Source organism: Dermacentor albipictus, chromosome 8 (assembly GCF_038994185.2).
Source record: "Dermacentor albipictus isolate Rhodes 1998 colony chromosome 8, USDA_Dalb.pri_finalv2, whole genome shotgun sequence".
NCBI lineage: Eukaryota > Metazoa > Arthropoda > Arachnida > Ixodida > Ixodidae > Dermacentor > Dermacentor albipictus.
Genome location: NC_091828.1, coordinates 30,377,040 through 30,401,741, shown reverse-complemented (window position 1 = coordinate 30,401,741; position 24,702 = coordinate 30,377,040). Strand labels below are relative to the sequence as shown.

The window sequence follows — 24,702 nt, the reverse complement described above, 5'->3', positions numbered from 1 at the left end:
CTCTAAAGGCGGACTGGCGATCCTGAACTCTTGTTCCTTTGCCCGGCTATTTATTATTATCTTTGTCTTCTGCATAATAATCTTCAACCCCACTTATACACTCTCTCTGTTAAGGTCCGCAATCATTTGTTGTAACTCATCTGCATTGTTGTTGAATTGAACAATGTTATCGGCAAACCGAAGGTTGCTGAGATATTCGCCGTCGAACTTTACTCCTAAGCCTTCCCAGTTTAATATCTTGAATCCTTCTTCCAAGCACGCAGTATATAAGATTGGAGAGATTGTGTCTCCTTGTCTGACCCATTTCTTTATAGGTGTCTTCCTGCTTTTTTTGTGTAGAGTTAAGGTAGCTGTAGAACCTCTGTAGATATTTTCCAAGGTATTTACGCAAGCGGTCTGTACTCCTTGACTACGTAATGTCACTATGATTGTTGGCATCACTACTGAGTCAAATGCCTTTTCCTAATCTATGAAAGCCATATGCAGAGGCTCATTGTACACTGTCGACTTCTCGATAAACTGACTAAAGACATGGATGTGACCCATTGTAGAGTATCTCTTCTTGAAGCCGGCGTGTTCCTTTGGCTAACTAAACTCCAGTGTTTCCCTTATTCCATTGGAGACTATATTGGTATATAGTTTATGTAATACTGGAAAATAAGCAAAAGGGCCGATAATTTTTCAATTATTTAAAGTCTCCCTTTCTGTGGATTAGTATACTTTTTGCATTCTTCCAGTTTTCTGGGACCCTGGCAGTCGACAGAAACTTCGTATAAAGAGACGCCAGTTTTTCAAGCATTATGTCTGGTCCATCTTTGTTGAAATAGACTGTTATTCCATCTTCTCCTACCGCTTTTATTCGTTTCATGTCTTGCAGGGCCTTTCTAACCTCGTCGATAGTTATAGGAGGAGTTCCTGCATCATGTTCAGCACTGTATATAATTCAGGTATCCTAACTCCCCTGGGTACTGTGCAGGTCAGTATAGAACTCTTCGGCTCCTTTTACTATATATTCAATATATCTCATGATATTTCCCCGCTTATCTTTCAGTGCATACGTCTTGGTTTGTCCGATGCCAAGTTTCTTTCTCACCGATTTTAGGCTGCATCCATTTTTACGGTTTCTTCAGTGTTTCACTTGTTATAGTTTCGAATATCCCTTATTTTTGGCTTGTTGATCAGTTTGGAAAGTTCCGCGAATTTTACCTTATCTCTTTAGTTGCACACTTTCATTTTTTTGTCATTTCTTTATAAGGTCCTTCGTTACTCGGTATAGCTTGCCTACTGGTTGCCTTGGTGCCTTGCCTCCCACTTCAATTGCTGCCTCTGGAGCCAACCTAGTTACGGTTTCATTCATTAGCTCTATGTCATCACCATCTCTCTATTCTAAGACTGCGTATTTGTTTGCAAGTACCAGCTTGAATTTGACTGCTTTTACCCTTAGTGCCTCTAGGTTGACCTGTTTCTTCTTGGCCAATTTTGCTCTTAGGCTCTTCATATTGAGGTGAATCCTAGCCCTCACTAACCTATGATCACTGCACTTTACCCTACCTATCACTTCTACATCCTGTACTATGCTGGGATCAGCAGAAAGTATGAAGTGAATTTCATTTCTTGTTTCACCATAAGGGCTCTTCAAGGTCCACTTTCTGTTGCTACGCTTCCTGAAAAAGGTGTTCATTATTCTAAGGTTATTTCTTTCTGAAAAGTCTAGCAGCATCTCTCCTCTTACATTCCTGGAATCGATGCCGTAGTTGACAATTGCTTGTTCACCAGCCTGCTTGTTTCCCACTTTTGCGTTGAAGTCGCCCATTACTACACTATGCTTAGTTTGCACTTTACTCATCTCTAATTCAACATATTCATAAAACCGATCTACTTCCTCATCATCTTGACTGGATGTTGGAGCGTAGGCTTCTACTACCTTTATTCTATACCTCCCATTCAGCTTTAGTACGACTACTGCTACCTTCTCATTAACACTGTAGAATTCGTCAATGTCCGCTATGTCCTTATGGATTAGGAATCCTACCCCGTATTGCTTCATATCTAGGAGACCTCTATACCAGAGGACATCCATTATTCAGCAATGTATAAGCATCACCAGTTCTTCTAATCTCACTAAGGCCGATGCTATCCCAAAGAATGTATCATAATTCCTCAAAGAGTCCTGCTAAGCTAGCCTCACTCGAGAGGGTTCGGCTGATAAACGTGTTGCAAGGATCAGTTTCCATCGGCGGCCTGTCCGGACCGTAGTTACAGCCTGAAAAGCGTAATAAAGAGAAAATTGTAGGTGAGCTCCAAGCCACTTCTGGGAGTAGCAGGATGGTCATTAGGCTAGGGTCGCAGTGTAATTAAGCCGGAACTGAGCCACGGGTGGTGTATTTTATAAAATGAGAAAGTGAACATGCCATAGAGACAGCTATCTTTCAAATCGCAGAATGCCTTTGATGCTCACGTAAGATGTTTCGTGCTATCGCTCGCGTTGGAGTAACTGCAAGTCATTGGTGTTTTTCTGCGTAGCTAGAAAGGAAATGCGAGTTCGCGAAAACAAAATTCTCGCAGAAACAGCATAAAGACGAGATATCAGTACTGGTACGTGTTGCTGTTACGAGCAATATGCTGTAGAAGCTATTCTGGTGCAGTACAGATCAGTGAAGGAGGCACTGACGATAAGTTTGACGTGCTAAAGTATATCACGTGTACCCTATGAAAGATCTTAATCTGGTCCTAGCATTAATCTGGTCCTAGCAATGCAAACATCTTTATACTCTCATAATGCAAAGCGCGCTAAGCAACTCCAGATGCGTAAGATATACGGCCGTTCACTGCGCTGTCCTTTATAGATCCTGCATTGCTCCAAACAGTTAAAGCCATCTAAATAGCCATCTTGTGGAGCTAAATAGATAAGGGTTTATACTTCACTGCTTATCGCACTAGTTCTCTCTTATAGCTATCGATAATGTACTGAAAAGAAACTTTGGCAATACAACCCTTGCCTGTACGCGGCAAGAAACATATGAAACTACATGTGTGACAGGTCTTAGTTGATGGATTATCGTTAGAATCCTGCATAAAGGTCTAACAAGGAACATGCCAACTAGAAGAAGACGGACCAGGTGAAGCACACAGTGAACTGTTATCTTTTTGTAACGACATGCACCTTAAATACAGTATTTCAAAAGGCAAAAAAAAAACTGAGTGAGACAAGAAAACACAACGCACGTAAGAGTGAGAAAGAATAAACCAAATGCAGCTAATTTTCTTAGTCAACATGCGCGTTTGTGGCATGTACATTCTGAAGATGTGTGTACTGTGCTATGGGCTCTCTCTCTATTTCTATCCTCCGCAACTTTCACCCGCCTATCTCGCTCCCATGTCATCATCATCATCATCAGCCTGGTTACGCCCACTGCAGGGCAACGGCCTCTTCCATACTTCTCCAACAACCCAGGTCATGCACTAATTGTGGCCATGTCGTCCCTGCAAACTTCTTAATCTCATCCGCCCACCTAACTTTCTGTCACCCCCTGCTATGCTTCCCTTCCCTTGGAATCTAGTCCGTAACCCTTAATGACCATCGGTTATCTTCCCTCCTCATTACATGTCCTGCCCACGCCCATATCTTTTTCTTGATTTCAACTAAGATGCCATTAACTCGCGTTTGTTCCCTCACCCAATCTGCTCTTTTCTTATCCCTTAACGTTACACCAATCATTCTTCTTTCCATAGCTCGTTGCGTCGTCCTCAATTTGAGTAGAACCCTTTTCGTAAGCCTCCAGGTTTCTGCCCCGTAGGTGAGCACGCTCCCATGTGTAGGGTAGCAAACCAGTAGAGCTAAACCTGTTAACCTCCCTGCCTTTCCTTCTCCACTTTTTCCTTCCTCCTTGATATCATGGGCTCTGTTAAAATATTTTATTTCTTCGGCAAGAGCTACACTTGGCGCGTCTACATGTCTATATGGCGCACTTAAAGTGCTTCGTAATTTCTACTTCCATCATGGCGAAAGGGCACGCGATAATCTTAGTACCGGAAAAGCGCGGCTCATCTACCTGTGGTGCAGAATGGGCAGCTTGCTTTCCTGGCTGGGTCTTATTTGCGTCAATGAGTACGCTCCTTTATATACGCCCCTGTTAGGTGTATGTAATTGTCGTCAAACGAAAGCGGGATGTTGTATATGGCATAGGTTCTACATTCAAAAAAAGTTGTTTTTGACCTGACATCAATAAACGATATTGTTCAACACAGTATTGTTCACGTTCTAACGAAAATCTTATTGTTTTATTGGTGCTGTAAAAAGAAGGTCAACATCATGTCTTGCAACTATTTTCGTCATTCTTTGGGATATGTTGTGAATGCATGACAAATCTGCACGCAGCTTTTGTCCCTAGACTTTGTACGATATACTTATTCATTGTTTGCCGTGATTTCATGAAGAACCTTTTTAATCACCCAATTAAACACATTGTGCGGGAAACCGGTCTTGCTTGCTTTTTTCCGAAAGAGGCTTTTGTCTCCGGTATGCCTGCGCATCTTTTTTATGGATGGCTGCATGCAGGGAGTTGTGACTGCCCCTTAAGCAAGCTTATGCACCACTTGACAAAATATAATTAGCTCTTTTTCTTCCCTCATTATATGCACCCCGCACTTATGGTGCTTGGCTGTGCTAGTTTCTATGTCTAAGCAATGCATAATAGATAATTATGATAGATAGCAATGTGATCACAAAGGCAAAGCCAATGTTGTCACTAAGGTAGAAAATCAGCACGCAGCATTTGATTGATCGGCCACCCACGAAATCCTCAATTTGAAAGAGAGAATATTATTATGTATTATGGTGACGCATCTTCCTCGTAAGTGTATCCTTTAGCGTAGGGCCCCATTGAGTCTCACCACTCTGTGTACCCACTGCGTCAGCCTTCTGCGGGTCTGAGCTGGTTAGCGCAGCCACTCTGTAGAAATGGGGGGTACGTGAAGATATACGGGGACTAGCGAGGAGAGTGGGGGCATTCCCAGGGTAAGCGATACGAATGGTACGTGTTTGGCGGATATCCTGTGTGTGGGAAAGGTTAGTGAGCGCTAGTATTCATCTCAATTTGAAGAGGGAAAGAGTAAAATTGGTCAGAAAGAAACTGGCCTTCCCAGATGCAGTAAGGGTAAGGGCAGACCAATTAAGGCTGGTACGTGTAAAATAATATGCAGCCTTAGAACAGAGAGATGAAGATGGCGTAGAGGAAATGAATCAAACCATAACTAGGCTGGTTTCAGAAGCAGCAAATAAATGGGCAGGTAAGGCACCAATACAACCAGTAGGGAAGCTCTCCCAAGTAACTAAGGACCTAATAAACAAACGGCAAATAATGAAAGTGTCCAACTCAAGGGATCAGATAGAATTCATGCAACTGTCAGAACTGACCAACAAGGAGAAAGTAAGGGATATTCGAAAATATAACGTTAGAAAGACTGAGGATGCAGTAAAGAAAGGACTCAGCAAGGAATCAGTGAGAATAAAAAAAAACGATATAATTTGAGAGTTAAGAAGGGTAATGTCATCAGCAGTTTTGAATATGTAGTAAACGCAGTAGAAGAATTCTATACTGACCTTTACAGTACTCAGAGCAGCCATGATACTTCCATTCGGATAAGCAATGAACAGGTTACAGAGGTTCTTCGAATAACTATCGACCAAGTTATAAGGGCCGTGCAAGGCCTGAAGCGGAGAAAAGCTGCAGGGAAAGAGAGAGTAACAGTCGATTTAATCAAATATGGAGGACACATCATGCTTGAAAAGCTTGCGGCCCTTTATACCAAATATCTCGCGACTCCAAGGCACCCAGACAACTGGAATAATGCCAACTCTATGCTAATCCACAGAAAGGGAAACGTCAAACAATTGAAAATTTATTGACACATCAGCCTATCCGAGTATTGTCTAAAATATTCCCCAAGATAAGTTCCAATAGAATAAGGGCAACACTTCACTTCGGTCAACCAAGAGAACAGGCCGGCTTCAGGACGGCATACGCTACAATTTTTTTTTTATTTGGGGTTTTACGTGCCAAAACCACTTTCTGATTATGAGGCACGCCGTAGTGGAGGACTCCGGAAATTTTGACCACCTGGGGTTCTTTAACGTGCACCTAAATCTAAGCACACGGGTGTTTTCGCATTTCGCCTCCATCGAAATGCGGCCGCCGTGGCCGGGATTCGATCCCGCGACCTCGTGCTCAGCAGCCCAACACCATAGCCACTGAGCAACCACGCTACAATTGATCACTTCCATGTAACGGATCATGTAATCGAGAAATCTGCAGAACATAATCAACCTCTCTATATGGCTTTCATATATTACGAAAATGCATTTGATTCAATAGAAATACCACCAGTCATCGAGGCGTTGCGTCACCAAGGAGTACAGGAGGCTGCAGAAATATCCTGAAAAATATCTCCAAAGATTCCGTAGCTATCTTGATTGTCCACAAGAAAAGTAGGAAGATACCAATAAACTAATTGGTCAGACCAGTAGACACAAGCTCTCCAATGCTCTTTACTGCGTGCTTGCAAGAACTATTCAAGCTATTAAACAAGGAAACTCAAGAGTGAGAATCAACGGTGAATATATCAGCAACCTTCGGTATGTGGACGATATTGTCCTGTTCAGGGAGTCTTTGGATGAATTACAACAAATGATTGCGGTTCTTAACAGCTAGAGCGTAACACTAAAGCTGAAGATTAATATGATGAAGACAAACATAACGCTCAACAGCCTCACAAGGAAACATGAATTCAGCGTCGCCAATCAGCCTCTAGAGTCAGTGAAGAAGTACGTTTACTTAGATCAATTACGCACAGAGAAGCCTTATCAGGAGAAGGAAACATACAGAATAAAAATGTGTTGGAGCGCATGCGGCAGACACTGTCAGTTGCTTACTGGAAGCTTACCACTATCATTGAAAGAAAAGTGTACACTCAATGCATTCTACCAGTTCTTACGTATGGGGCAAAGACTTGGAGATTGCCATAAAAGTTCAAGAACGAGGAAAGATCCACGCTAAGGGTGATGGAATTGAGAAGGTTAGGCGTAATGTTAAGTACAGGAAGAAAGCGGTGTGGATCAGAGAGGAAGCGGGGATAGCCGATATCCTAATTGACATTAAGATAAATAAATGGAGCTGGGCAGGCCATGTAATGCGTAAGTAAGTTCGATTACCGATGGGCCATTAGGGTTAAAGAATGGGTGCCAAGAGAATGAAAGCGCAGTGGAGGATGACAGAAGGCTAGGTGAGGTGAAATTTGGAAATTCTACGGTGCAAGTTGAAATAGGTTGGTGCAGGACAGAGGTAATTGGAGATCTCAGGGAGAGGCCTACGTCCTGCAATAAACTTCAAATAGGCTGATGATGATGATTATGACGGTGTCGGCATTCGTTTTGCCAATACCCTGTAGGTGGTCGGTGAATTTGTGACCATTGTGCTCTGTTCATGCAGTGCTGGCATGGTTGATCCTTGCATGATGCGCAGGTTGATTGCAACCTCCTCTCCCGTTCCACTGGGCAAGGCTTAAATCATCAGAGTACCTCTGTTACCTAATACGGCTGGACACATAGCAGCTCTCTTTTGGTACCGGGACACGTTGATGTACAGGAGCGGTTTTAGGGCCGTTCCGTCGAGAAAGAATCAAGCCAAGGCTTGTTCTCTCGCCCTTCTTCAATATTTACCATGGCGGTGGTGCATATTCAGGAAAACTGGGGCTAGCGGAACTTTTTGTTGTACGTTAAGAGGAATAAACTTGTGTTCTACTCGATAGGGTTTCAGTGCCGTTGAGTATCTCAGTCGAGATAGAACGAGGCATGCCTTCTTTGGGCTTTGGAGGAACAGAATTTGGTTAAGGTAGCCTTGCACTATTTCGCTGATGGTATTGTGAATACGGAGTTTTAGAAGAAACAGCATGGGTGCAATATTGGGTAGGCCTTGCGCTACCTTTACTGCCGTGCTAAAGAGGGTCTCCATCTAGTTCGTCTGCTGATAGAGAGTAACGGCGTGCCGTTAGGTGGTCGCACAGGTTGTGCCCTTCTGCTTAATGGATGTGTTGGCTTATTCTACCGCTTCTGCGGTGATCCATGCGGTGTTTTCGTATTCAGCCTGCTGTTGGGACGCTGACTTGAATTTTTTTTTCATTTTCATTTATTTAGGCTAGGTATGATCCTCCAAATTACAGCAATGACAAGAAGCAATATACAATACACAATAGAAATTCATTTACCGTTCGATTGGCGTCCGTATGACGCCTGATTGAGCCTCGCAACCAAACAAAACATGCGGCACTACAGACAATTTACAGTGTATGCGGAATCATACCGCGTCATATACTATAAGGCTTGCGTAACTTGCACCAAGAATAGGATGCAAAAATTGTAAGTACTCTACTAGAAATACGCCCAAAGAATAACAAAACTCGAAATTACAAAATCAGTTGATGGAGGAAACACGTAATAATGATAAAATATTTCGAACGCACTTTCAGGTTTTGAACATTGCGAACGCACTTCACTCTCCGGAAAAAAACATCCTACCTGCCGTTTGAACAAGAACAATACCTTAGATGGTAATGCGATGTCGAATAATTGTGGGCCAGCATTCCAAAGCTTAGGTATCTGGTAATTTATCAACTGGCACCCATAAGATGTCTTATCCATTTTTCTAAGGTACCCTAGATCTCTTAAGATAGAGAACGAGCCTGCACGGCAAGAAGACGCAAGAAAAGCTGTTCCATTTAAGCTAATACTATTTTATATAGTATTTTCAAGATTTCGGAGAAATTGGCTCGTAATGAAAAGGATATCAAACTTTTTGAAGAACGGTAATGTGCGCTCAAAGCTAAATAGATTTCCAGTAAACCATATAGCGTTTTTCTGTTGCACACTAGCCTGCTTAAATGCCTCTTTTGTTTACAACACCAGAAACTAGAATGCAATAGTGCTGCCTAATCAGTGCATATCTCATGCCTGAAGCAGATTTTTAGAACATACCTTAATTCGTTTAGCATACCCAGTGTCTTCGTTATTTCCTAGCACAATAAGTCCTACCAACACCAAAGAAATTGTTCGAAACAAGATCTATTTCTTCGTCGTAAAAATGTGGTTGCGCTTCAGTGCTAATAGCTTTATTATTGCGATTAGAATTTTTTGGTTACTTCAGGTGTTTTGAACCTTTGTATCGTTATCTATCCAGCCTATCCAACCTACACAGTGACAAAATTAGTCGACAAGCTTGGTCCAGTAGCTATGTACTTATGATTCGTGATGCCGTCCTCGTCGTTTCATAGTCGCCATTCTAGCATTGTCACCTCATTGGGCTCATGCCATCGTCACCATGTCTTGTACTCTGACCCAGAGGGCGAAGTTGTCCATTAGCTCCGCCCACTAGGTATGTACTCGTGGTGGTGATGTCGCCGCAGTCGGTGCGAAATCGTCATTTAAGCTTCGCCTGTCGTCAGGATGCCGTCCAGTATAGTGCTTATCTTTACTGTTCTCAATTATTTCTTCTTTAATAAACAAGAAAACCTTCTGTAGCGATTCATTATTTCGAAGGCAATAATTTGGTTAACTATGACTTGCTTTTTAAGGAGAACCTGCGTTAGTTTCATACTTAAGATATATATCTTACAAACCACGGTTAAAATGTAGATAAGCCGATACTTTCAAAGAACATTCTTGCTGCCGCCTTTGCGCGCAACGGAAACACGTGCAATTTTCATGCTATCATAAAACAGGCCATTACGCAGGATGCAGTTGCAAATGTGGGCAAGCAGCACACGCAGCTGAGCGGCGGTGTTTTGATAGGACGTATTCCTATTGTATAATCAATGCCATTCGCACAACCGTCTTCTTAAAGAGCTTGAATTTCATGTGGTGTAGTCGAACAGTGATAGACAGACTGTTGGGGGGCAGTCTTGGAACGGCACTGAGTGAACAAACAAAAGAGTGTATGGCACAAAGTAAACAAACATTTCCTCTGGACGTTTTTACAGGCTTTTCTGTAGAATATCTAACGATGTACGCACGTAACTTGGCATTTTTAACGTGTTTTCTAATGTGCACATAGGTGCTCGTTTTCTCAGTTTACGACGTAAGCTGAAAAACACTGCATCCCCTCCCGAAATATAACCTTGGAGTGCCCTGTGCTGAAGCCGTCGGGATGGTATTGCTGTGGTGCGTGGCCTGCGTCGTGCTGACAGTCTTGGCTCTCGCGACGCTTGTGAAGATATACAGTCTGGTCACAGTGGGCAAGTGCAGATCAACGCGGGACATGTCGGGAAAGACGGTGATCGTCACTGGAGCTAACAGGGGTAAGACTATTACTTGTTTTGTCATCAAGTATTGGTGTTTTTTGAGCGAGAATTCTTACCTCGAGTAGAACGGTTGATGTGTAGCCTGAACTGAATGACTGAAGGTATCTAGCGCCTTGAAGAAGTACTCGTTTTGTGAAAGACATTCTAACGGCAGGCTCCACATTAAGAAGGGGGGAGTTGTAGGATGCAGGCTGATCTGGACTTGCGAGACATGCCGGCAACTGCTCCACCCGAGCGTTTCCTTCAAGAAAAGTTCGGCACTATTTAGATAACGCGAGACGGGTGAACAAGACAATGCGCACAGTGAGGCGGCACAGAACGCGAACCCGTTGCGCCCAATACCTACCTCCCGCACCTGAAGCCACGCCTGGCCACCCAGCGCCCGACACAACCGCCTGAAATAAGTCTGTCAATGATTGTCAATCACTGCACAAGACAACATCCCATATAAACCTCAGAACAAGTCAACTTACCTTCTTCCAAGATATCCGCAATTTTATCCTCTCTGGCTCGTCAAGAGCATTCCATGTCATTTTCTCAGAATCCCAGGAAAGCAGTTCTTTTCAATTTCTTTACCGCTCTTGTCAAGCGTAAGTATTCAGCTTTTAAGGTATTGATACACCCTTAAAGGCGCTTTATTACAAGGCATTACATAAGGGATTTGACATTAGAAGTATATGCCCCATCGGGAAAGCGGGATGGCCTAAGTTTAATGGAATAAATACAAAACAAATGTCCTCCCAAAGCAAAAATGTTTGTCAGTTTTTGTCACTTACAAACATATCTTTCCAAATATATAGCCGTATATATACAGCGCGTGCGTGATATGTGCTATGACGCTGTATAAATGGCGCTAAAGGAGACAATACGCGGCGCCACCGCTTTCCATAAATATTTGATTAGTGTAATCCACTAAAATGTGATCAATTCAGAAATATTGAAACTTTCTTGTTGTGGACATTCAAAGTCGTGTGTGGCACTTACTAGTGTATTTGAAGCTAAGCGTTATGAGGCGAAGCCGACGTGCGAATCGAAGCATTGCAGGCATTGGCGTCAATACCTAAAATTTAAACATATTTCTTATTACATTAAAAGTAAGTCCTAATAAAGCTTTCGTACGCATAAATTATTCTCTGTGATACTGACTTATCACTTGATTGGTTTATTTATTTCCTCAGTTGCAAAGTAGCACCTAAACAATATATAAAAGAGCACTTAGCTTTTTCCTAATCTGGTCTGCGACAGTCTCATGCATAATAATTTTAGGTTATAGCAGGCTCTAGGGGCAGTTTTATCACAGTAACTATAAGTTTCATTCGGGACCATTTCTTAATATAAACTGAAGAAACAGCATAATTTGACCATTTTTCACATGCTATCCTAGAACGTATTTCAATGAAAGAAAAATGTCTTAGTATTGTGAAAAATAAAACTTTTCTAATGACACCCGAAGCACCCATTTGCTGTATTGCTCGTTCTCGACTCATGTGACCCCTGTGGGTCCAAAACGTGGTTTTTATTGTTATTTGAGGAACATACAGTCAATGTTATGCTAAGTATTCTTTTAATTGTGATTGATCAAGCGTCAACGTTGGAAATGTTGGCGTGAAGTGAGTCTCATACGCGTTTAGTAGCGAGCTATCTTAATGGCCACCGACCTAAAAGTACAAGTACACGAAAATGCGGCTCACTGTGGGCCTATTTAGTTGCCGGATTCCTGAAAATACCTTGTCTCTTCAGAGGTAAATATTCTTGCTCAGCTAATATTATCGCTGGCATTCTGTGGCGTAGTTTCGCGCAATTCTCACTAACAGCGTTGCATAAACTAGTCCAGACATGTAGTGATGATAAGCTCTTGCGGGGCAAGTTATCTGCACTGTGCATGCACCGTCTTCGAGGTCGCGCATAAGCCACTATGTTGGGCAGGTGAGACAATTAGGCAAGCTGTAACTCTTTGCTGACCACAGAAGGACAGTGCTCCTAGTCGGAGCATCTGAGGCGCACGAAGTAAAAGCGAAGCGAGGTCAATGCTATCCTGGAAAGTTACTCGGTCCATTCGAACGGCCTGCAACACTGGTGTTAAAACTCATTTCCAGCAGTACAGATTGGTGTCGCACTCTAGATGTCATGAAAGCAAATATATTTCGGAAGCTTCTAAAAGGTATATCGTTGGCGTAAGAGGCGCTGCTACGGCCGATTTCGCAACGTTTCTCGTTCGCAAGTGTTCGTCACGATTCACCAGATGCCTTCTCTGATAACGTGTGCAGCATCCGGATTGACTCCCAATTTGTTCTTATGTTAAGCGCTAGGCGTGATTTCGAGCTCTAGAATGAGCGCTATAGTTTGAGGTGCATGATTCTTTTGCTTGAAGTAAGGTTGAGAGCACCGCAATGCGATCACGCATGAGCCCAGTCACGTGGATTTGTTTCATGTTTCGTGGGCTGTCTTTAAATACTGGAAAAAATCACCACGCAGCATGCGCGTTTCCAAAAAGAAAAAAAATCATCGCTCTTGTGTGAATCCCCTCTACAAAGTAACGAAACGTACTTGTCCTTTAGGGAATAATAACAAACTTGCATATTTATCTTAGTTAATTACCTGTTAAGCCAGGATGCAAAAAAGAGACTGTAAGGAGCGCTACATCACCGTTTACCATATGACATTAGGTTCATTCAGCTGCCGCTAACGACTTTTTTTCTTAATCCTTGGTTCAAGTTACATGAAACGCCCTGTATAATGCTTCGCTTTATTAGCTGGAGCCCACTCGCACCGCGTAGCTAGGTTCAGGTGCTGTATGCAGAATTGTGCATGTCAAAGTGAATACCCGGTACCCTCGCTAAAACGCAGGAATCGGCAAGGAGACAGCCCGTGAGCTTTGCCGGCGCAACGCGCGGGTAATCCTGGCCTGCAGGGACGTGCACAAGGCACGCGTGGCGGCGGACGAGATCTCGCGTGACACCGGCGTGCGACCTGAGTGCATGAGTCTCGACCTGTGCTCCTTCCACTCCATTAGGCAGTTCGCGCAGCAAGTGGTCAAGCAGGAAAAGCGCCTAGATGTCCTGATTAACAACGCCGGCATTTTGGGTGCGTATACAAACTGCTCCAGGAAAGCCATGTTTGCGTATTTCGCGATTCCCGTCGACGATTCCGTAGTGTCAAGAATTTGTCTCGAGAACTCAGTAATTCAGGGACGCAATTAGATTGACGAAACGATGGGTAGGGCCCTGACTTTGAAGTCGTATATTGCTTTTGCAAGAAAGTACATGCCCAATTAACTTACAGAAGAAAAAAATGATAGAATTGCGCAGAATGCCTGCAGACCACCGATGGAAACCAAGTGGTTAATCCACTGCATACGCGTGACTCCATGATGAGCGAAAGTTTCTTTCCTGCTTACTGAAATTGTGCGATGTAAACATTAATAAATATATTTGTATTGTACTGTTCATATTTTTCATTTTATATTTCTTTGGTTTTTTTCTGTCCCTGTCAATACTTTGCAGCATTGCTTGTTCCCCATGCTACCACCACATAGTTTTGTATTAAAACGCTGCATTAAACGCTGCCGACCAACACAAACTTTGTATGATTTAGCCTGCTACTGTTGCCACAATTGCACTAACCTCGATTTGTTTCCTGTTTAGGAGGTCCGCCGAAAGTGTCTACTTCAGGACCTCCGACTGTGCAATTATACTTCACATGCTTTTTTTTGTACTACTGATGAAAATATATTTAATTCTCCATCGTCACCTCTATTTTGTTCTGCGCTCACTTCTGAAAAAATACTCGAACCTTAGTCGGTTATGTTCAGTTCATTTTACATGGAACCTGTATATGACTAGTATCTCGGTATTTATTCGGGGCGTAGCGTCGACAGAGTACTAACATGATCTGTGGCTTATACCCCAATATGCGATGGTTTATGCCCCAAAAGGTAGAGCCTACAGACACTAAGCAAAGTGAAGCAAACAATATATACAGCCTTTCGAATCATGCACATAAAATATAAAACAACATGTCTTCCAATAAAAAAACAAGCTGAAGACAAGCATCTAAACCGCATAACTGATGATAAGCCGCGCCTGCTTCTACATGCAATGCGAAGCACGTAGCGCTCCCCACATACGTTTCTCGGTAAAGATTACGGTTGCGCATGCTGCCGCTGTGGCGTGAGCCTAACTATAGCATACAAAGTACGCAGTGATGTAAGAAAACATTTGTAAGAAAAAGACGAACCCGCCTAGCAACTGACACATGCTCTGTCAATGCTATGGGAAGGCCGTGTATAGTGCAGTGTATAGTCCTGAAGTGCAGGAAGCATGCGAGGTGCGGCGAATTTTCCACCTCTCTGGTCTACTCTATGTAGGTGCATGGAGCAGGGTCGCAAGCCAAGTCGCAGGCCGTTGAAACTCCTCACGCTAATAATTAGGTAAAGCACATGTGAATGTCGTCGCATGAATAATTTCAACCTACGTCGCAATGGGGGGCCGCTTTATTTGTCGTTTACAGCTTAGTTGTCCAACCACCTTCACACAATGGATTGGTGACCATCTTTTTTCTTGCTCGGCTGATTAAGTACCCGACTCCTTCATCTCTCGGAAGCTGACTTCTTCAATTCCCAGTTGCCGACTTCTTCGTTGTTGCTTCTTGTGCGGCACGTTTATTTGGGCACGTACCTCATGGCACATACCTTTTCCCGGGAATTGGCCAACAATGTTCACATACCTAGTGGTACATAACACGTTGCACATAGCCGGCTACTCTATTCCACCATAAAGGCAGCGGCCCAAGTTCTATATCGGCAAGACAGCAGCGAAACACTGCCATAGTGGCTAAATGCTTGCTGAAATACCACATGACATACCACAATTAAATGTTTTGAGCGTTGTACCTATTTTCTGACATGGGTAGCACTGGTAGACTCTGACAAAAAGTATAGAGTGGCGAGAACTCCATTAGTTCCTGAGAATTTTCAATTTTATTGCGATAGCAATTATATGGACACTCAAAGCAAACTTTTGCCGTCATGGTCCGCCTAGCCGTGAGGTTCACTATATATTTTTGTATATGTGTGCTATATGCGACGTCATTCTTTATGACATATGTGCGCGTTATATCCCGTAGTATTATATCACTAATGTTGCCAGTGACATGTTTTACATGCCTTAAAAAATTTTCTTCAGCATTTTGAGAATGTCAGCACACAAGCAAATGCGGTGTATCAGATCACCCACAGCGCGTGCCTTTTCTCCTATATCCTCTCAGACTTTAGCTTTTATCCACAAACACACACACACACACACACGCACACACACACACACACACACACACACACACATATATATATATATATATATATATATATATATATATATATATATATATATCAGACTTTAATATTAAATGTGCGAAACAATAACCGAGTTTCAACCTGAGAATGATGTATTTTAATGGCCCAGCTGAACACAACCACCGGAATTGGCCTCGGAAAGAGGTTTGAAGGATACACGACTTGGAAAAGTAGTGGTAAAGTCCACCAGAAAGGCTTTACTTAATATAGATAAATGAAAGTGTCCGATGACTTGATTCACACAGAGCATCCCCAGCAAAACAGCATGTATTTATTTAGTCTGCTAACGTTTACTTCACTTCACATTGCCGCTACAGCTATGAGTCTTACACTTCGTGTGATATTCTCAAATGTTGCTATCTCATTCGTTGATTCGACTTCATGTCGAAGCATTAACCGTTTATGACATAAATAATGACGTGATTACAAAAAGGGATCTGAGTATGGATTCGCGGATACTACAGAGCAACCTTCTGTCAAGATGAAGACCAAATATTGTAAAGTTGGCCTTTAGACGTTTTATTCAGTTCCTGTGACACCTCACTTGTGCACTATTTGTCCTGATGCAGCCTCATTAGGCCGATACTTTGCTATCCCCTTCAGTAGGTACATTCCATAGGTTACGATTATCATCATGCACGCGGTTTGCTATTTCTAACAGGAAAATATATTCTTGTTTGAGCCAGCCTCGTCTTTTGTGTTCTGAGAGAAGGAGTATATAACAGGATATTATTACTGCATTTAAGTGAGTGTAAAACTGCGGTTTCACAACATGCTTTGTATCAAATGCCGGACACAATTTTTATAGATTTGAGGTCTCTCTTGTAATAGCGATAAAGTCCGCTCTAGTGTGGCGTCGCCACCAGATGTGGTTGCTCAGTGGCTATGATGTTGGGCTGCTCAGCACGAGGCCGCGGGATCGGATCCCGTCCATGGCGGCCGCATTTCGATGTGGGCGAAATGCTAAAACAACTGTGTGCTTAGATTTAGGTGCACGGTAATGAACCCCAGGAGGTCGAAATTTCCGGAGTCTTCCACTACAGCATGCCTCATAATGAAAAAATGGTTTTGGCTTGTAAAACCCCATAATATAATTTTTAACGTGGTGTCGCCCTCTTTATGTTATGCCATCCTGAAAAAATTGGCACAATATGGCACAAATGTCATCGCGTGAATGACATGGATTCTAATACATAGCATGTGCATCGTGGCATAAATTTTAAAATACGCAAGCATATCTCATGTCATGAGATGAATGACATCACATGCTCGTTACGGCAAGCATGTCATGACATAGGTTGTAGAAATTACGTGATGCCGTCGGGCTACTTTCTTCACCCCTATGAATTAGCTCTACAATTAGAAAGTAACACTCAAAGGACTTACAACCTAAGGCACATTATTTCAGAACAATTAGAAGCGAAACCAACTATGGAATACAGCTGTTGAGCTCGCAAAAAGGACACTTACAAACATTGACCCCCTATTACTAACTATAATGAAAAAAATTAACTTCTCATGTTCTTTTAGAAAGTCCTCCAGGTCATTCTTTCATAACCGTCTCTCATGAGATCCTTGTTTTGTTTTGGTTTTGTTTTTCTCAGAACATTCTGTGTCATTGCAGTCGTGCGCAAAAAAAAATTAATTATGGAGTTTTACGTGCCAAAAACACGATCTGATTACAAGGCATGCCGCAGTGAGGGACTCGGGAATAATTTGGACCACCTGTGATTTTGTTAACACGCTCTAAGCGCGTGTTTGTCTTCGCATTTAGCCCTCATCAAAATGCGCTCACCATGGTTGGATTTGATCCGTGAACTCGTGCCAAGCAGCCCATCATTATAGCGACTAAGACACTACAGCGGGAACACCAGTGCATAATATAAGTTAACATTATTCCTGTATATGTATGAACAAGTATGTTACACAATCCTCACAATGATTGCGTATATCCTTAAGGACATCCCTTTTTGTACCTATCTTGTACCTCGCCCTTTCTATCATAAACTGAAATATTGCATTTTTTCCGCGCAGTGCATGGTATTTTGCAATTAGAATCAAATACAAGTTACAGAATTTTGCATTTTACAATCGCAGCGCATTGCATTGCATATTGCATTTTTTCCGCGCGTTACGTAGATGGAAAGTGGAGTTCAGTCTGCTAATGTTATTTCCCCTCTTTCCTTTTCGCATTTTACCGCTGACCTCATTTGAGTTCATTCAACTCGTTGCTTTTTGTTAGATGAGCTTGACAGCGGGGCCTCATCCTATCATAACAGTTTGAGCGCGTTATCGTAGTGCCAAGGTGCAGTATTCAAGCGAAGTTTTTTTTTGTTTTTGTTTTTTACTGCTCTTGCGGGTTATGCGCGGCTGTTGTCCGTTGCTGGGTAAACCAGTACCTCTGTGGATAATTTTTTGTTGGTAGTTATAAACAGTGTGTTCCAGATAATTTTAGCCCGAGTTTAAGAATATGCCCATGCAATCTAAGGAGACGCAACTAAATCCATGTTGCTGTCTATTGCATGGGGTACGCTACACAATCTTTTTATTCTGCTTAATTCCTCAATTCGTCAAGAATTATTAGCCAACTTCTGAAGCAACGAAGTTACGCAAGAAATTAGGATTAGGAAGTTGCAGAGTACTTTCAAAAACATCATAATAAACAGGTTCTCACTATCTATTATGTTTTCCGCTTTCTGCAGATACAAGAGAAATAAAAGAAAAATACCACGCGACATGTCCGCTTGGGCGTCTTCATGGCAGCGCTCTGAAACATTTCTCGTACAAACGAACATAGTGTTAGCAGGGTGTGCTGCGACTGAATGGGCGACAGGGCAGTGACGCAGGCGTTGGCTGTGCGATTTATGCCACCGATGTGCTTCCCTCGCAGCGGCTATGATAGCAATAAGCAGGCGCAGCGGCAGCCACCCGGCTAAATGCTTCCTTCGTTTGTACGCACAGTACTTGGTACCGGTGAAATCAGGGCGCGCAAGCGCACATGTCACGTGGTATTTTTTTATTATTCTGCGGGCACCTGCAGTGACCGGAAAAACATTATTGCTTGATAGGAAGTCAGAAACTGTCTAATCGCATTTTTTGAAAAACGCCCTGCGACTTTCCAATTGGAATTTTTTTGTTCGTGTTCATTGCTTCCATTGCCGTTCATTGCTTTTGTTCGTGTTCATTGCGTAAATTATTCTTGAATAATTATGCAATTAGGCAGAATAAAAAAAAATTGTCTGACTTACTTCATACAATAGTCAGCAATATGCATTTGGTCGTGTCGTTTTAGAGTATATCGGCATATCTTTAAACTCTGGCTAAGTTTTGCGGGGACGTCCTCTATTAAAGATGAGCAGCCCAACTTGGTAACTGTATCAACGCCACATCGAGTAATTTAGACCAAAGGCTAGAATTGTGCTATTTTCTACAGGCAATTGATAAAATTTTTGACGTTTTAAACGAAAACCCCATAATATATATATTATAATACCGAGACCGATCAAATTGTCCAGCGCTGTTTATTCCAAAAAAAAGGCGACGCCCCAGCTCACGCGCGAAGAAGTAGAACAGGGAACATGATGATGGCTATGTACAAATGAAAACGACGAAGTACGTTAATAGTGCTTACACTAACTTCCCCCTGTCATGGAAGCGACCAGCCTGGCCGCAGATTAGAGATTATCCAAATGGGGAGTGAAGGGCTTCATCCGCGAGACGTGAACAATTTCGGCGTGCCGGCGGCGCCGGTCAGTGACGGAGTGTACTGGGCGGACGAGGTAGTGAACTGCAGATGTTTGCTGCACAACGGTGTATGGGCCAATGTAGCGTGGAAGGAGCTTCTCACAGAGGTCTGGGGTGTGGACTGCAGTCCAAAACAGGACTTGGTCTCCAGGGTGAAAACGTAGGTCACGGGGTTAGTTATTGCAGTAACGCTTGCGCTCAGCTTGGGTAGCTTCTGTGCTTTGCCGGGCGACTTGACGGCAATATGCAACTCGGGCAGCAAAATCTTCTGGACGCGACGCGTTAGGCGAAGAAGGTGCGAAAAAGAGTTCTCTGTCGAATATGGTAGAAGAAGATGGTCCATACACAAGGAAGAAAGGGCTGTAGCCGGTAGTCCGTTGAATAGCAGTATTATATGCGAATGTCACAAAAGGCAGAATTTTATCCCAGTCAGTGTGGGGTCAGGAGGGATGTACGTGGAAATCATGTCAGACAGCGTACGATGGAAGCGCTCAGTAAGGCCATTGGTTCGTGGATGATAAGTAGAAGTAGATTTGTGGACGGTATTAGTGGCCCGAAGAACTTCCTGGAGAACTTGTGAAATGAACGCTTTGTCACGGTCACTGAGAAGAACCCGAAGAGCCCCGTGGCGCAAGACGATGGCGCGCAAGAAAAAGTCGGCGACCACAGAAGCTGTGCTGGATCGCAAAGGGGCAGCGTCGGCATATCTTGTTAAATGGTCGACCGAAGTGACAATCCAACGGTGACCGGAGGGTGTCAACGACAAGGGACCATATAAATCAATGCCAACAAATTCAAAAGGTGCGTCCGGGCAAGCGAGAAGTTGTAGTAAACCGGCAGGAGGACATGTCGAGCGTTTGCGGTGCTGACATGACGCACAAGAGGCAATGTATTTGGCCACCGTTGTGGATAGGCCAGGCCAGAAGCAGCGGGTCCTTATGCGGTCGTAAGTCTTGTGGAAGCTTAAGTGGCCAGCCGATAAGTCGTTGTGAAGTGCCTCTAATACCCGCAAGCGAAGGCAGTGAGGTAGAACTGGGACCCACCGGTGACCTGTGGGGTGGTAAACGTAGCGGTGTAGCACGCCATCTTGAGGGCGGGATTGTTGAAGTTGGCGTCGCAAGCGGCTGTTGGGTGGCTCGGCGAACCCACTAAGGCGATCCATGAGAGCTCGACAGTAGGAGTCGGCCCGCTGAAGCGAGACGAAATCAGAGCGTGATGATAGCGTAACTTGGTCCAGGAGCGTTATCGAGAGCTGTTGTGAGGCAAGTGTAGCATCGGAGTGACTAGGTGGGGAAGATGACGGCGCCTTACCGGGAGAGAGCGAGATTGGGCAGCGAGAGAATGCGTCTGTATCATGATGACTTCTTTCGCGTTCCCGTCCTCCCTGGAGCTCCGTTCCGGTCGCCGCCTGTACCCAGCACCTCCACTACTTTATAATACCGAGACCAATCAAGTTGTCCAGCGTTGTTTATTCCAAAAAAAGGCGACGCCCCAGCTCACGCGCGAAGTAGAAGAACAGGGAAGATGATGATGGCTATGTACAAATGAAAACGACGAAGTACGTTAATAGTGCTTATATATTGCTAGTGCCCTTAGCAAAAGTAGTGCGAATAGGGGCACCTATGTTCCTGTAACAGAAAAGGAAGTCTCTACATAAATACTAAAGACATAGGGTCGGCTCGTTGATGTTACTAAACACACCAAACTTCCAATAAAATATTGCATTACGCTCCACAAATTTTTATTTACTTGATTTTGGGTGATTCACTAATTGTACTTGTGTCACTTTGTATGTGCCTATTTTCTGCCGATTCTGTTGAATGGTGACATGCGATTATGGCGCACGTGGTTTGCAATCTTATACTGTAGCAATACAAGTGTCCCACTTATTTGCGCGCAGACATTCCAGCATCATTCATCCCTCCACAAACGCCGCCTATCGCCTTCGTTCCCGTGCCGTTTTTAAGCGTGCACGTTGCACAGTCTGCCAGATTTGTTTTCATTTCGGCATGCCTTGTGAGCATTCTGCTGCACAAACACCAAAATTGCACCACATTAAATTTGGAACCTTCGTATAGAATGAATGCAGACATTGCATAAGGTTGTATGCTGTATTTGCATACATTTGCTCAACCGCATTCATTTTATGTCATTTATTACATACCACATCACTAAAAATACGCTTCAAATGGATTCTACCATGCGTGTTTAATATCCTCAGTGGAGCAGCTGCGAGTTACTACCTCAGATTGCCAGACGGTAGATCAGGAATTCCGATACACTCTTCTGTGCGAGGTTTTTCTCAGTAATGTATATGCTCGCAGTGAGCATATTTATGCCTGAGAGGGACAAGTGCTTGAGCGGCAGACATCAAAATGACTAGCTCGTGAGCCGATACAGCTGTCGCTGCAGAAGAGATAATAAAATATTATCCTATATTTCGTTGCCTCGTTGCGTATTATAGACAATAAAAAAAACCACTCGTTTTGATTTTGCATTTGCACGTGCCAGATACGCTACAAACCGTCTACAGAAAGGGAAAAAGAGTTTTTACAGCATCAATCCTTCAGAGAGTATTCACGACTTTAGTGCGATTAGGAACGTATGTTATAGTTGATGCGCAAGTGGCGATATAGTTCATGTGATAAATATTACTGAAAGCGGCACGTACCCAGGGAAACAGGTTGGCGTAAAAGAGGTTTTTTGAAGAGTGGCACAAAGCCAGTGGCATATACCCCGCGACCCAAGTTAACGTCAGACAGTTCACTAAGAGTTGAAAATCCTAGTGGAACATATTCAGTGAGTCAAGTGGGCTGAAAGAAGGATGATTGAGGAGTGGCGCCTACCCAATGTTACATACCCATTGATTCAAGTTGCTCCAGTCGTTGTTTTAGTACCCCGTTCCCTTAGCACTTTACTCCGATGTTCTATCCACTTGACAGTGGACTAGCCACAGACTCAAGTTGTCGGGAAAGAGGCCAGCTGTGGACATGCATGCAGGGGCCCACAGCGCGAACTGCGTGAAATTCGCAAACATTGGAAATCGCATGAAAAGTGGCGCACATCCATCTTTTGAAGATGATGAACGTCGCTAATGCTATCAGTAATGTCCTGTATGATAGGGAGCGATTGGTGATGATAAGCTTTAAAGGTTATAATGGTTATGTTGGAGTTCTATTTCCATGCCGTATTTTTATGTCATCCCTGAATGACGAATACGTAAGGGCATATAAACATACACACGAATTGGCAATTTCGCTGCCAACCACAACCAGCAATGTATGAATGGCTATCTATTCAGCGGCTTCGCTCGAAGTGGAGGTGTCTGTTCCAGATGGACGTCTATGGTTTTGTTCAATATTTAGACCTGCGTACTCCCTGCTTCTCCTTGGCCTATCTATTATGGGAGAGTAGCAAGGAATTGGCACTTACTAATACTACGTGCGCAGCGCTGACGTTGTCTATTTGGGCATCTACTCAGTGACCCTTTCACATTGACGCAAGTTGCCTACTAAGCTATACACCGTACACCAGCAAGCTGTATATTCAGGAGAGTTCAGATTGTTCCACTTTGTATGCTCGGGACGACACCAGCCAGGATGTACTTGGTGGCGTAGGCTAGAAGACACCTTGGGTCGCTGAGCATGTGATAGAGGTTACACAGAAAAAGACAAGCCGTAAGGTGACCTAAGTTTCCAAAGAAGGCTACGGAAAAAGGTTAGAGGAAAAAAAATGATTTATTTCAGCACAGCAGTCAAATAGTTCAAAGTGCTTTTCCTCTTTTCTTGAATACACGTAAAGATCAGAAGAAAAGCAGCATCCCGCGACAGCACAAATAAAGAGTTCCAAAAAAAGCTGGTTAAAAGTTCTACAGAAAAATACGTTATGTGTCTGGAAAGTTGTTTGAGAATATATGTCATATGAATCCGTAGTATGTTATTTATTATTTGAAAAAAAATAGCAGTCAGTCACTTTTACCGAGGGCGTCAGGTGTCCACACATGAGTGCGCACACGTGGATTAACGAGTAGCGAGGGAGGGTATTGCTTAACGCGCCTGTCACGAAATATAATACCATTTACGAGGAATGACATTTGTTTTTGATGTCATTTCTTTGCTGTCACACGCGAAAAAAGTTGTTTCAGTTTTCTCAACGATATTTTAAAATTAATGAGTTCAAGGAACACACTCACATCCGATTTTCGAGCTACTGCGCAGCCTCGGCACCAGAGACGATAAATGAAGTTCTAAATAATAATGTTTTCTTATCTTTGTAATAAAGTAATAGCCATTTAATTACTTTAAAGGTAAGTGTCAGTTCTCTGATGAAAAAGTGCGCAACATTTTCTAAGCACAATGGATACGTTCACATCAGGGGGTGGACGCCGGTCTCATTAAGTTTGCTTAGTCACGGCAGTTTGTTTTCGCCGTGTGAGAGCAAGCGGAGAAATGTGAGTAATATAATTTGATGAAAATAAAATGGAATTGGGCGTGTGACAGTTGTATAAGTGCTTTATTTTGCGTAGAGCTTCAGAATTTTGACTTCCGAGGTCACCAATCCGAGGGCGCCTAATCCCAGGTCCCATAAGCACTTCTTATTAGCCGTAAACGCGAAGGCATACATGTCCAATTTGGTGCTGGAACTAATGTGCCATTGTGGTACGAGCTGCCCGAGCCAGCAAAGCAGCGGCAGCCTGCAGTGGCAGCAGCGCATGCCACCGAAGCGGTGACGCTTATCGGGCGGCACGTCACGGCGATGCCCTCTCCCCTCACGCAACACCTGGCGAACTAGCGCGTCAGGCCCTTTTCGCGCGCTCTGCAATGCGTCCTATAGATACCAGATCTCTGCACTTCGATCCACGTTTCCATGCTGCCTTGCCCGACTGTCATACAATCTAATTGGAATGCCCCTGAGTACGCCGCGGTGATTTTGACGTCACTGCTTTCGTCCCGCCGGGCTTGACTTTCAAGATTTCGGTCGAAGTAGAATGACACCATAAAGCAGAGTGCACAGGCGCCCTATCTAGGCGTCGTTGACTCCCCTACGTAGGTGCCCTCGTGTCCACAATTGAAGCGAGGGTGACGCGGCAACGGTGCGCTGCTCTCTCCCCTCACGAAAGACCTGGCGCACCATCGGAGCAGCAGGTGCCCCCTTTCCCCCGCTCTGCTCCGCCAAAGCGCAGGTCATAAAGGTGACATCGCAGCAAATGGCAATGCGAGTGTAGGCGCCGTTTCCCTGCGATATATGATAGAAGCCAG

General features: G+C 43.6%; 1 protein-coding gene across 5 annotated transcripts in view; it reads left to right on the top strand.

Annotated features, from left to right (window-relative positions):
* Positions 1–24,702, top strand: part of LOC135912820 (retinol dehydrogenase 13-like) — a 395,668-nt gene that overhangs the window by 354,261 nt on the left and 16,705 nt on the right. For 4 of the 5 annotated variants that reach the window (XM_070523227.1, XM_070523226.1, XM_065445355.2 and 1 more), the window contains 2 exons: positions 10,104–10,347; positions 13,198–13,434. In XM_070523227.1, coding sequence (XP_070379328.1) covers positions 10,197–10,347; positions 13,198–13,434 — 388 coding nt within the window. In that variant the 5' untranslated portion in view covers positions 10,104–10,196. The remainder of the gene's footprint in view (positions 1–10,103; positions 10,348–13,197; positions 13,435–24,702) is intronic. The other variant, XM_070523228.1, reaches the window with a different exon arrangement.